Genomic DNA, 12,416 nt, shown 5'->3' with positions numbered 1-12,416 from the left:
GCTTCTTACCTACCATTTCAGATTCTGGGCCTCCGCTTTGTCCTTGGCAATCAGGATCTGTGGCACGTCCTGCTTGGCCTATCTGTGGTGCCAGTTGCCCTACAGTCTCTGTTGCTCTTCTTCTGTCCTGAAAGCCCCAGATACCTTTATATCAAGGTGGATGAGGAAGTCAAAGCGAGGGATAGTAAGTATGGGGGTTGGTTTTTTTTTTTGCCTACTGTTTTAGAATTTTCAGCTTATGGAAAAAAAGTTCATGAATGGTTGCTCTTGAAATGGGTAGCAATGCCTTTCAAATGAAGGCAGTGGTTACATGAAGAAGAGTGTGTAAAATCACTTTAATGTGATTGCTCCATGTTATTTTTTTTACTTTTTATTACTTTATTTTTTCCAAGGTTAAAGAACAAATCTTTTGCAACAGTTTGAAATGAAAAGATACCTTTTAGAGTTTGACTTTGAAAAAGCAAAATGTTAAAAGTTGTCAGGTTTGAACATTATGCTCTTTTTTAAAAATGAGAAGACTTGTTTTTCTTAAACAACAAATGACAAAATAAGGATAAAGTACAACTCCATGCCATTTTGCACTCATAAGCATTTACTCCAGCCCAAACCAGAGACCTACATGGAAGATATTGGATAGTCAGATGTTTCTAAAAGACCCTTCCAACTTTGTGCTTCTTAAAGAGTAAGGATCACAGTTTTCTTTGTCTTGGAATGAAACCAAATCTGCTTTCTGTTGGTATTAACCAAAGAGCAGAATTTAATTGGGCAAAAAGTAATTTCTTACACCCACACTATTAAGTACTCAAAAGGGCCAAAAGATCTCTAGCTCTTTTATTAACAAAATAAAATTAATTATTTATTTTTTAAACTGAGTTGATTCAATGTGATCATTTTTGGGGACAGGCTTGAAAAGTCTCAGAGGATCTGACGATGTCACCAAAGACATTACTGAGATGAGAAGAGAGAAGGAAGATGCATCATGTGATCAGGAAGTCTCCATAATTAAACTCTTCACCAATTCCAGCTACTGGAAGCCCATTCTAGCAGCCTTGAGGCTCCATATGACTCAGCAATTTTTTGGAACCAATGTAGTAAGTTTAAGAACTCCCTCTAACTCTTCAGACCAAAGTAAAATTAGGTAGAGAGGGTAAGGGGTAGATGTTTAAGTAGTTAAAATACATTTTAAAATGTTGACATCACATGTCTTCCTAAACAAATATGTATTGAGCATGCATTAATTTTCTTTGTGTTATCTCAACTACTGTTTAAAATTAACTTCAATTTTTAAAAAATGTCTAAAATCAATGGTATTATATATACATTAAGAGGAAGGGGAGAAAAAGGCAAAAGATAATAAAATAAATAAATAAATATAAATAGAAGGGAGCAGATGTGGCTCAAGCAATTGAGTGCCTGCCTCCCACATGGGAAGTCCCAGGTTCCATCCCTGGTACCTCCAAGAAGCAAACAAACAAACAAAAACAAACAACAATCAAACAAGCTAAAAACCAACTCAGGAGAGCTGATGTGGCTCAGGGTTGAGCACTGGCTTCCCACATACAAGGTCCAAGGTTCAGTCCCCAGCCCCAGTACCTAAAGAAAAAAAAAATCAGCATCTAAAAACTCAGAATTATAAAGGGCTTAGAGAATTGAGTATCAAATTTAGGACTTCTGATAACAAGGGCAAAAAGAATTCTATGCCTCACGACACACTACTTAAAGGCAGTATACCAAATAGGCAGGTATAAAGCTCCAGCCATCCAACAAATTTTGTACCATTTGGGGAGATGGCACAATATAATATACAAGAGTGAACTGGCATGATCATGATAAGTAAGGGTAGATAAGGCATGTTTGAAAAGCATCCTGAAAAATAAAGTAGCTAGCTCTCTGGTTTTCAGTTGAAACCCCTACGTTATATAAACTAGAATGTTTCTACTAACTATTAGGAACAGGAAAACATTGTAAGCATTTGTTAAGTAACTAGATAAAGAATATTACTTATCCCTTTTCATTGATGTTAAAATGTGATTCAGCTTCTGCCATAGTGTACTGCACCAATCTGAGATCCACAAGGGACACTTTGAGGGAGAATGAGAGATGGACAGAGATTTGAGGGAGGCAAAGGAAGTAATTCCCATCATTTGAAGAAATAGGAGATATGAATCTCACTGTACAAGCCATATACTGCTCTGCTATAATATCTGCCCCCTTTAAGGAGACTGTGATATTCAATTTTGTCTAATAACTCTACATAACTTTGGGAATCAGAGACCAAAATGGTGCCTTTTGTCTCCACTCTGCCTCAATATACAATAGTTTCTATGAACCTCTCTGCCTCCTGTTCCAGCACAGTGCCTGACTTAGAGAGGCATCCAGGAAATGCTGACTCTGAGGTTGATGGGAAGCCTAAAAATGGCAGGATAGTTCACTGTGTGCTGTCAGCCACTACTCACTGAACACGTAGTCTATGCAGTCCTCATGTACCAGCCCTGTCTGCTGGAAAAGGTACCAGCAACAGGACATGTTTATTTGGGAAAGACAGGTAGACCGAATGACTTAAATGACTATTGTAAACATAACAAAATAATAAAGGTCTATTAGGGAGGATGTGAACCAGGTTTCTCTATCTCCACTGAGACAAATGGAAAACGTTGGATTAAATGTGATAGCATCCAGAACTCTTGCATATGTTGGTGAGAACATAAAATTGACACTTCTTGGGAAAATTGTTTGACAATATCTACCAAAGATGAACACATACATGTGCTGTGGCCCAGTAATTTTATTCCTAGATATAAGTATGTTTTTACTTAACCAAAAGAATTGTACTAAATGTCCATAGCAGCATTATTCTTAATCTCTCGCACTGGCAGCTAGCTACCCAAATGTGCATAAATAGTAGAATTGGTAAATAAATCGTGGTATATCAATACCGTACAAGACTATATACCAATGATAATGAACAGTTTACAAATCCATGCAATGATATGGACGATTTTTACAAAAGTAATGTTCAAGAGAAGTAAGGCACAAAATAAAACATGTATAAAGTACAAGACTAAGCAAAATTTAACTATGATATTAGAAGTGCAATTGTAATGTGTTACACACAATGGGTTGAAGGATATATATATGGGTTCTGGAGGGTTGTAAATTTTTTTCTTCATCTCTGGGCTGATTACATGGGTGTGTACAGTTTGTGAAAATTAATTGAGATTTATACTCTGATATGTGCACTTTTTACATGTTTGTTAGACTTGAACAAAAAGTTTAAACAATTGAAAATTATAAGAGAAAGAAAATACAGTAGTAGAGTTTTCTGGTAAATATGAGACTTTTTTTTTAAAGATTTATTTATTTCGCCCCACCCCACCGCCTTTCCCTCCCTTATCTTCTCTCTATGTCCATTCGCTGTGTGTTCTTCTGTGTGTGCTTCCAGAGTGGAAGAGAGGTGATTAGTCTCTTGCACCAACTCAGCTCCCCTGTTCTGCTTCGTCTAATTATTTTTTCTCCTCTTTGTCTCTTGTTGCATTGTCTTGCTACGCCAGCTCTCTGTATCAGCCGGCACTTCTGTGCAGGGCAGCTTTCCTATGCGAGGCAGCATTCCCACACAGGGTAACAATCATGTATGGGGCCACATTACCGCATGGGTCAGCACTCTGTGTGGGCCAGATTGCTGCATAGGCCAGCTTGCCCTCACCTGGAGGCCCTGGGCATCGACCGCTGGACCCCCTATATGGTAGAAGGGAGCCCAATTGATTAAGCCACATCATTTCCCAGAAAAGAAAAAGCTTTTAAGCAATTAGAAAGTGTTGAACACTGAAGAACGACTGTGGATTCTCCTTCCTAGAAGGAGAGGGTGGACAAAATCTCTGAAGTTCTAGGCATCTAAAATATTTCTTACTTTAAGGCCACATGTAGTAGGTTCCTTGATTAAGGCTAAACTGTTTTTTTACTTTTCAGATTTTTTACTACTCAGCCTACATTTTTGAGATAGCTGGAATCAGCCATCCCGATTATGCAATGATTGGACTTGGTATTGTCAACGTAGTTTTCACTGTTGTCTTTGTAAGTAGTCTAGATAAATACTTCAATTATCCCCTGTCCAAAAAAGGGGAAAACTTGTGATTGCAAGAGGGCGCAGTGATTTTTCTCCATGTGCACTGGGCGTGTACAACCAAGAGGGTTATGGGAAGAAGTCCTAATTGTGATAACCCAGCCACACTTGTGGATAAGTCCTATTATGATTAGGCATAACTGAGAAGGTGGATACTGTTTTTGCCTGTCTCTTGGGATGCAGTTTAGTCACTGGCTTGTGAATTAAGAACTCACTTGGGGGCACAAAGGACCTTTCCCTGTATAAAGCCCTCGGTTTCTTCTCCTTCAGTGTGTACTTATGGCCCTGGGAATCAGCCCATGTCTTGTCATTTCTATCAATATTGGCTCTTCAACCTAGGTTCCTCTCCTTCCATGATTCCCATGATTTTTTATCATGATGGCTCTTGGGGAAAAATTTTTTTTAATTTATTGGGGTTTTAACTAAATAAGTAGAGGAAAATAAACATGGTCCTTTCTAAAAACTTAAATTATCCTTATTCACAGATGACATGATTCTATACATTGAAAATTCCAAAGAATCCATATGAAAGCTACTAGAACTAATAAATTATTTCAGCTCAGTTGCAGGATACAAGGAAGACATGCAAAAGTCAGTTAAATTTCTAAACACTAAAAATGAACAATCTGAAAAGGAAATTTTAAAAATTCAATGACAATAGCATATAATATAATCAAATATCTAGGAATAAATTTAACCAAAGAGGTAAATGACTTGTACACTGACAGCTATAAAACATTGTTGAAAGAAATGAAAGAAGACCTAAATAAATGAAAAGACATCCCATGATCATGGATTGGAAAGTAAACTATTATTAAAATATCAATACTACCTAAAGTGATCTACAAAGTCAGTGTAATCCCTATCAAAATTCCACCAGCCTTTTTTTTGGTAGAAATGGAAAAGCTAGCCTGCAAAATCATATGAAATTGCAAAGGGCCCGGTATAACATAAAGAATCTTGGAAAAGAAAGAAAAAGTTGGAGGATTTCCTGTTTTCAAAACTTAATGAAAAGGTACAATAAGTAAAACAGTATGGTTCTGTCATAAAATAGACATTTAGACTGATGGAATACAAGTGAGACTCCAGAGAAAAATCCATACATCTATGGCCACTTGACTGTCAACAAGGGTGCCAAGTCAATTCAATGGGCAAAAGAATAGTCTGTTCAATAAATAGTGTTAGGACAACTGGAAATCCACAGACAAATAAATGAATGTGGACCCATACCACTCAACATGTACAAAAACTATAAATGGATCAACATCTTAAATATAAATGCAAATACTACAAAATTAACACAAGAAAACATAGGGAAAAAGTCTTCAGGACCTTATAGTGGGCAACAGACATTTCAATTTTATACAAAAAGCAGAAGGAACAAAAATATTTAGATAAAATGGAATTCTTCAAAATTAAAGACTTTTCAGCATCAAGGATATTATCAAGAAAGTAAACAACAAACTACAGAATGGGAGAAAATATTTGGAAACCATATATCTGATAAGGGTTTAATATCTAGAATATATAAAGAAAGCCTACAACTCAGCAACAAAAAGACAACCTAATTTTAAAAGGGTCAGAGGTTTGCCTACACATTTCTCCAAAGATATTCAAATGGCCAATAAGTATATGAAACCATATTCAATATCATTTGCCATTAAAGAAACGGAAATTAAAACTACAGTGAGATAGCAATTCACACCAACTAAGATGGCTATTTAAAAAAAAAAACATAAAAACAAATGTTGAGGATGCAGAGAAGTAGAAACCCTCATACATATTCATGGCAATGTAAAATGGTATAGCCACAGTGGAAGACAGTTTGGTGGCTCCTGAGAAAGTCAAACATAGAATTACCATGTGACCTGGCAATCCAGGTCACATGGTAATTCTGTTTTTGAAAAGTTGCTTTAACGTTCAAAACTTACAACAAAGACAGTCCATCAGTCACTCAGTCCCCTTCTCCAGAGTTAACCAATGTTAAGTAATTCTGTGTATCCTTACAAATGAATATATGCCAATAGAAATAAATGCTGATAATATTTATTTCACTAATTGGAAGGAACAAACTAAATGAGTATACAGGAAAATAGAGTTTCCTAACTCCATCCTGAATTATGGTCTCCATTCTGTATGAACTTCCATTTAATGGGTCTGTAGAAGTGATCTTGTAATAGTAGAGAGAAAACATGGAAAGAAATATGGAGAAAACTGGCTACAACATGGACCTGGAGGAGAAGCAGTTACCAGCAAACTCTAGCTTGTCACCCAGGATGTAGGTGATACGCAACAAAAATTAGGGTTTTAGTTGGGCAAACACTTCTAACTACCGACAAGCAACAAATTTCACCTCCACTCTATAGTGCTCATCTAGCCTACTTCTAAGAGAGAGCCCAACTCAATTTTCAAGGTGTGCAGTTTTAGAGTTTATTAGGAAAATAAACATCTTCTCAATGAATGAGATAATTTTTCAGAAACTGAAGAAACACATAGTAAAAGCCCTTGATCCTGAGAATGCTTCTATTTTCTTGGTGACTTGAAACAGAGTCATCAAGTCAGCACTGAAAGTTACAGTTTTCAGAGAAATTTTAATATACACTTTCTTTTTCCCACTTCTTTCTCATGCTATCTGAAATACGAATGTACCTCTGAGATGAAAGGGGCTTTCTCTGTAGGTGAAAATAAATATTTCCCATATATTTTCAGAGCCAAAGCTCAATATACTAAGGCTGTCATTGCTATTGACACTCCAAAAGACTGATGTGCCTAGTCAATTTACTCAGCAAGGTGAGAAATTGTCACAGGTAGTCCTTTTTGTGAGTCACCAGCCTTGAGTAGGCAAAGGTCTATCAGCAAACTCTATCTGAGCTCATCGTAAATCTTAACCATTAATGTAAGGGTCAACAGGCCCAAAGAAATCAATGACATAGCTGCTGAAATAGAATAAAAAAGACTTTAACCCTTTGCCAAAGGCTATCTTTTCAAATGAATTACTTCACATCTAGCACCAGATACATTTAGCCACACCAGAAAAGCACAGACCTGAGGATTATGGTAAAAGACTTAAATTAAGCATGATGTCAGGTGAATGGTCATGAGTTGACTTTATTAGCAGTCAGAATGTTGGATGGAAATAGTTAATAACTAACTTGTTTCAAGATTCTGTATTAATTATAAGAGGACAATTATCAGAAGATAAATTTATGACATTTTATGCTGAACCTTCCCATTTAAATATGCAGGAAATCTATTGGGAGTGATCCAGAATGTATACCATCTGAACTTTGTACCCAAAATGATAATCCTAGAGTGGCAGTACCACTATGATTCTACCTCTAGAAAGGCCTAATCCACACAATGTGACTCAGTTAAACAGGTGTTTGTTGATTACCTCCGTTTACTGAGACCAGCTCTGGGCACAGCTGACCCTCCTAGATCACTACCTGTAAAATGTAATAATAGAACTGCTTCCTTCCAGGTACTTTTGGAAGAAAAGAACTATTTATGTCTAAAGTCAGTATTTGGTGACCTATAAAACTAAGAAATATATTTTTAACTTCCCTAGGTATTCTTTGTGGAGAAGAGAGGGAGATGCTTTCTGCTTAATATTGGACTCGTTGGGACGTTTTGTTGTGTCATCTGGATGTCATTGGCATTTTGTCCACAAGTAAGTTTCGTATCCACACTGAGCTTTTTGGTGACCATATGATAGCAATTCTTTGTTCAAGTTAAAGTACTTTATATGTCAAAAGCACTTGAAATTGACTTATGAAATGAAGCCAGAGGATTGGCATATCACACTAAGGAGCTATATAAAGAAAAGGGGACAACTAGGTTCTTAGGGTTATAGATTGTGTAGCTGGATTTTGTCTAGGTCCTTGGCTAAACTGCAAGGAATGAATTTCAAAAGCATGCCATGTTGATTAGGCCAGCAATTTACCAAGGTAGGGTGGGAAGTGAAATGGGTGAAAATAACAGATCATGGGTCCCAGGTAAAGAAGAAGGGGCTGGAGAGTGATGAAAAGGCCAATTTACAGACTACAATTTTCTGTTATAGGGTATAAATGCCCAGGTTTTACTTGCATTTTGATCTATGCCGGGGTGAAGAAGGCTTGAATAGGGGTTAAAAGGCAAGAGAGGGCTGGTTCAGCCTTTGTGCTTACTTTTTAAACCATTAATTATTTCCACCCCTTTGCTAATGGCATGGGAGGCGTTCCAGCAGTTTGCTGTTTTGATTGATTACCCCACCCATCAGTCCCCCAGGAGGGCCAATGATAAGGCCCTTGAAAGATATCCTGTGCTTCTCCTGGCTTCCTGAAATTATCTTGTTCCGAACAGGAGTTCCCGTGAAGTTTTTCCAGCAGCCATCTTGGGGGTATTGGAGGACGTGTGTTCAAATGGTAGCAGTTTGTCTGCCAGGTTCTAGATCCATCTATCGATTCCCTATGTAGTCTGCTTCAACTGGACATCAGCTCGTAAATCATGCTTGTTAGCTGAGAGGCTGTGTAAAACATGATTAGAGCACAGCCCCGGGGTTAGCTCCGAGCATGTCCTAATCCCAGCTCTGCCACGTGGCTGCCTGCTTCACTTCAGGCAAGTACCTGAAACTAACCTGAGCCCAGTGCCTTCCTCTCCTATTTCACAGGATCATACATCCAGTCCAGAAACCTAGTATGGGCAAGAGCAAAGGCCAGTGGTCTCTTGCCTCACCTTTTTCATAGCAAAATGGTTAAGCATCATATAAATTCTCCAAACTGAGTATTTGCCCTAATGATGCTCAAAAGATTTATCCTCAATCTAGGATAACTGTAGTCGATTCTACATAAGCACATCAGTAAGAGAGCTGTGTCACCTCTAAACTCAGTGGGAAGCTACTTAGCTAAAGGACAACCCACCCAAATATCCAAGTTCCAACTTTCTTTCATGTTCCCTCGGTTTCAGTTTGCCTGGATGAGTTATGTGAGCCTGGCGGCCATCTTCTTCTTCACCGCTTTCTTTGGAATTGGGCCAGGCCCCCTCCCCTGGTTCATGGTGGCTGAGTTTTTCACTCAAGGACCACGCCCTGCTGCTTTAGCAATAGCTGCATTCAGCAACTGGACCTGCAGTTTCATCATAGTCATATCTTTGACTTACATTTTGGTAAGCAGCCTTATACTGTGCAAATTTACTGAACGAAGATAGGGTCAGACAGCTGCTAATTGGAACTCTGTGTTTCTTTTCTGTGCAGGACTTCCGTGGACTTTATATATTTTTGTACCTGTTGTTTCGCTTCCCTCTTGTATTCATTAAAATTCCAGAAACCAAGGGAAAGTCCTTCCAAGAAATTGCGGCAGAATTCTGACACAGTGGTGGCTCATCTCAACGATCAATAGCTGAGGAAGAAGTGGAATACCTTGGAGCTACAGAGACTGTGTAAAGACTACCTGCTTTTTGAGAGGTTTTTAAAATAAGGATTCCTTGAGAATTTTATTTCCACATACATCTTCAAGTATTATTTTACCTTTTTATTTTTTAACATATTTTTTCTTTGTTGTTCTTTTTTATTTTTTCAAGATACTTAGATTACATTAATATGACATAAAAAATATAGGAGATTCCCATATGCCCCATTCCCTGCCCCTCTTACATTTTCCCACAATAACCACCTTCTTCATAGTGTGGTACATTTGTTACAATTGATGAACACATTTTGGAGTATTGCCACTAAACAAGGATTATAGTTAACATTGTAATTTACACTCTCTCCCACACAATTTTCTAAGTTATGACAAAATATATAATGGCCTGTATCGGTCATTGTAATGTCATTCAGGACATTTCCCAAGTCCCCAAAATGCCCTTGTATTACACCTATTTTTCCCTTTTCCTGTCCTCAAAACCCCCAGTGCTCACTGCCTCCACATCAATGATATAAGTTCTTCCATTATTAGAATCACAATAAATCTATAGTAGAATAACAGTAAGTCTACTCTAGTCCATCGTTCATTTCCCAATCCTGATGATTCAGGGATGGTGATGCCCACTCTGCCTCAAACTGAGAGGAGGCTTATATTCCATGAGACAGATGGATGGAACAATCTTGCTTGCAGTTGCACACTCTCTCTGTTTCTTGGGATGGTCATTGTCCATCATCATCTCTTCTTACTTGTCCTGGGTGAATCCAGTGACCTGGAGAGGAGGTATTGCAATTCTGTTGAGATTCAGGGCCCAGCTGGCACATGAACAGCCCAAAGATTTAAGTCTCTTGACCATACACCTATCAACTCTAGTACTGGCTATAGGTTCAAATAGAAGAGGCAGAATAGCCTTGTGTAGGGAGTCCAACTCCATCACACTGGGAAGCATAAATTCCAAAGTAGGGCCCTCTTGCAGGGGACCAAAATCCTGAACTGTCAGCCCTGCCAATAGTGTCTGTAGATTTCCAGATCCCTCAGGAGCCCCGCTATTTGAGACAATATTTACTGTGGCAGTCAGTTAGAACTTTTCAAATGAAAAGAAGATTTAAGGCAAATTTTATGGCCAGATTTTGGAATAGAGGGTAGTCAGATAAAATATAGGAATTCAATTAAATTTGAATTTCAGATGAACATCCAAAAACTTTTTAGTGAAGGTCTCTTTCAAATATCTCGTGAGATTATGAAATTGAAATTTAATTGGGCATTTTGTGTTTTCGTTTGCTAAATATGGAAAACTTAGTAAAACTATAATTTAAAAAGGGTGGCATGATGCAGTATTGATAAATTGATATAATACAATTAAAGACCCAAACAGTTTATACATTGTCTATTCACAACTGTGGAAAAGTAATCAAAACTTAATAAAGAAGGCATTTCAAACAAGGAGAAACCATACACTTAATACATCCTACTAAACATCTATTTGCTAGTTGGAAAAAATAAAGTTGAATACCTATCTCACATTGGCCAACAAAATAGCTGTGTATGGAGAGAAAGGCCAAATTAAAAAACAAAAAACAAAAAAACTAAATGTAAAGAGCCAAAAGAAAATTTAGATGAATATTTTTCTAACCTTGGAGAATGAAACGTTTTTCTAAATAAAACCAAAGGAAAACACAGCAAAGGAAAAAATCTGATAGTTTTACTATCTAAACGTCAAAAACTTATGTATATTTTTAAATTAAAAAGTAAATAAAGTGGAAAAAATTGCAACATATATGACAGTGCAAAATTATCTTAATGTCTAAAACTGAGGTGCTATATTCTTTTCCTGTCAAATTGCTAAAGCTATTACAAATGGTACAAGCATGTTTGAGAAAGGTGCTGAGGAAACACGATCTTCATACACTGCTGATAGGAGCAATAAAAAGAAACTCACTGTATATATCAAAAAGACTGAAAATAAAATATGATGAAATATTAAAATACTGCAGAATCATAATTTGGGAGAATGTTAGCTGACTTTGGAAAGTACTCATGTTGTATTAAGTGAAAAAGCAGTTTGCCAAACAACTTGTTCATTATGATCCAAATGCTTGTAAAACAAAACAAACACAAAGTTTCTCTTTATAACAAAATGTCTGAAAGAAAATTCACCTAAATGTTAATATGAATGATTATCTCTGCGTGGTAGGATCATGATTTGTATACTTCTTTATGCATGTATGCATTGCCCACAATTTGTGAAAAAATTGGTTAAGCCCTGTACATTAAAAAGTCATTTTTTAAGTTTTGAAGTGATTTCCAGTTCAGATCAAGATGAGGTAAATGAACTACAACCTACCTACTAAAGACTCTGGATACATTTTTAAAATAATCTCCTGACATTTCTGAAATGTAAACAAATCAGGCAGACTGAGGAGGGAAGACCAAAACTTGCACAATTTGACCCCTACGGGAATGAGTTCCTTTTTTTTCCTGCTGTTTGGTCTCATTTCTCTCCCCTTCCCTATCCCCCAGTTGACTCCTCTCTGTGTCCATTTGCTGTGTGTTTTTTGTGTCCGCTTGTGTCAGCAGTACCCGGAATCTGTGTCTCGTGCTGTTGTGTTATCTCGCTGTGTCAGCTCTCTGTGTGCACGGCACCATTCCTGGGCAGGCTGCACTTTTTTCGTGCTGGGCAGCTCTCTTTATGGGGCGCACTCCTGCACGTGGGGCTCCCCTATGCAGGGGACACCCTGCGTGGCACAGCGCTCCTTGCGTGCATCAGCACTGCGCATGGGCCCGCTCATCACACAGATGAGGAGGCCCTGGGTTTGAACCTTGGATCTCCCATGTTGTAGGCAGACACCCTATCCATTGGGCCAAATCCACTTCCCTAGTCTCAGCATCTTTATTTC

At 37.7% G+C, this 12,416-nt stretch overlaps 1 protein-coding gene across 1 annotated transcript in view; it reads left to right on the top strand.

Annotated features, from left to right (window-relative positions):
- LOC101442210 (solute carrier family 2, facilitated glucose transporter member 2-like) overlaps positions 1-10,086 on the top strand; it is a 28,546-nt gene extending 18,460 nt beyond the window's left edge. The window contains exons 6-11 of the mRNA XM_012527653.4: positions 22-184; positions 904-1,091; positions 3,967-4,071; positions 7,689-7,790; positions 9,065-9,262; positions 9,351-10,086. Of these exons, the coding sequence (XP_012383107.3) occupies positions 22-184; positions 904-1,091; positions 3,967-4,071; positions 7,689-7,790; positions 9,065-9,262; positions 9,351-9,464 (870 nt within the window). The 3' untranslated portion in view covers positions 9,465-10,086. The remainder of the gene's footprint in view (positions 1-21; positions 185-903; positions 1,092-3,966; positions 4,072-7,688; positions 7,791-9,064; positions 9,263-9,350) is intronic.
- Positions 10,087-12,416: the final 2,330 nt, after the last annotated feature.

Source organism: Dasypus novemcinctus, chromosome 4 (assembly GCF_030445035.2).
Source record: "Dasypus novemcinctus isolate mDasNov1 chromosome 4, mDasNov1.1.hap2, whole genome shotgun sequence".
Taxonomy (NCBI): Eukaryota; Metazoa; Chordata; class Mammalia; order Cingulata; family Dasypodidae; genus Dasypus; species Dasypus novemcinctus.
The sequence above is the reverse complement of the archived record's forward strand: the minus strand, read 5'-3'. Positions and strand labels throughout refer to the sequence as shown.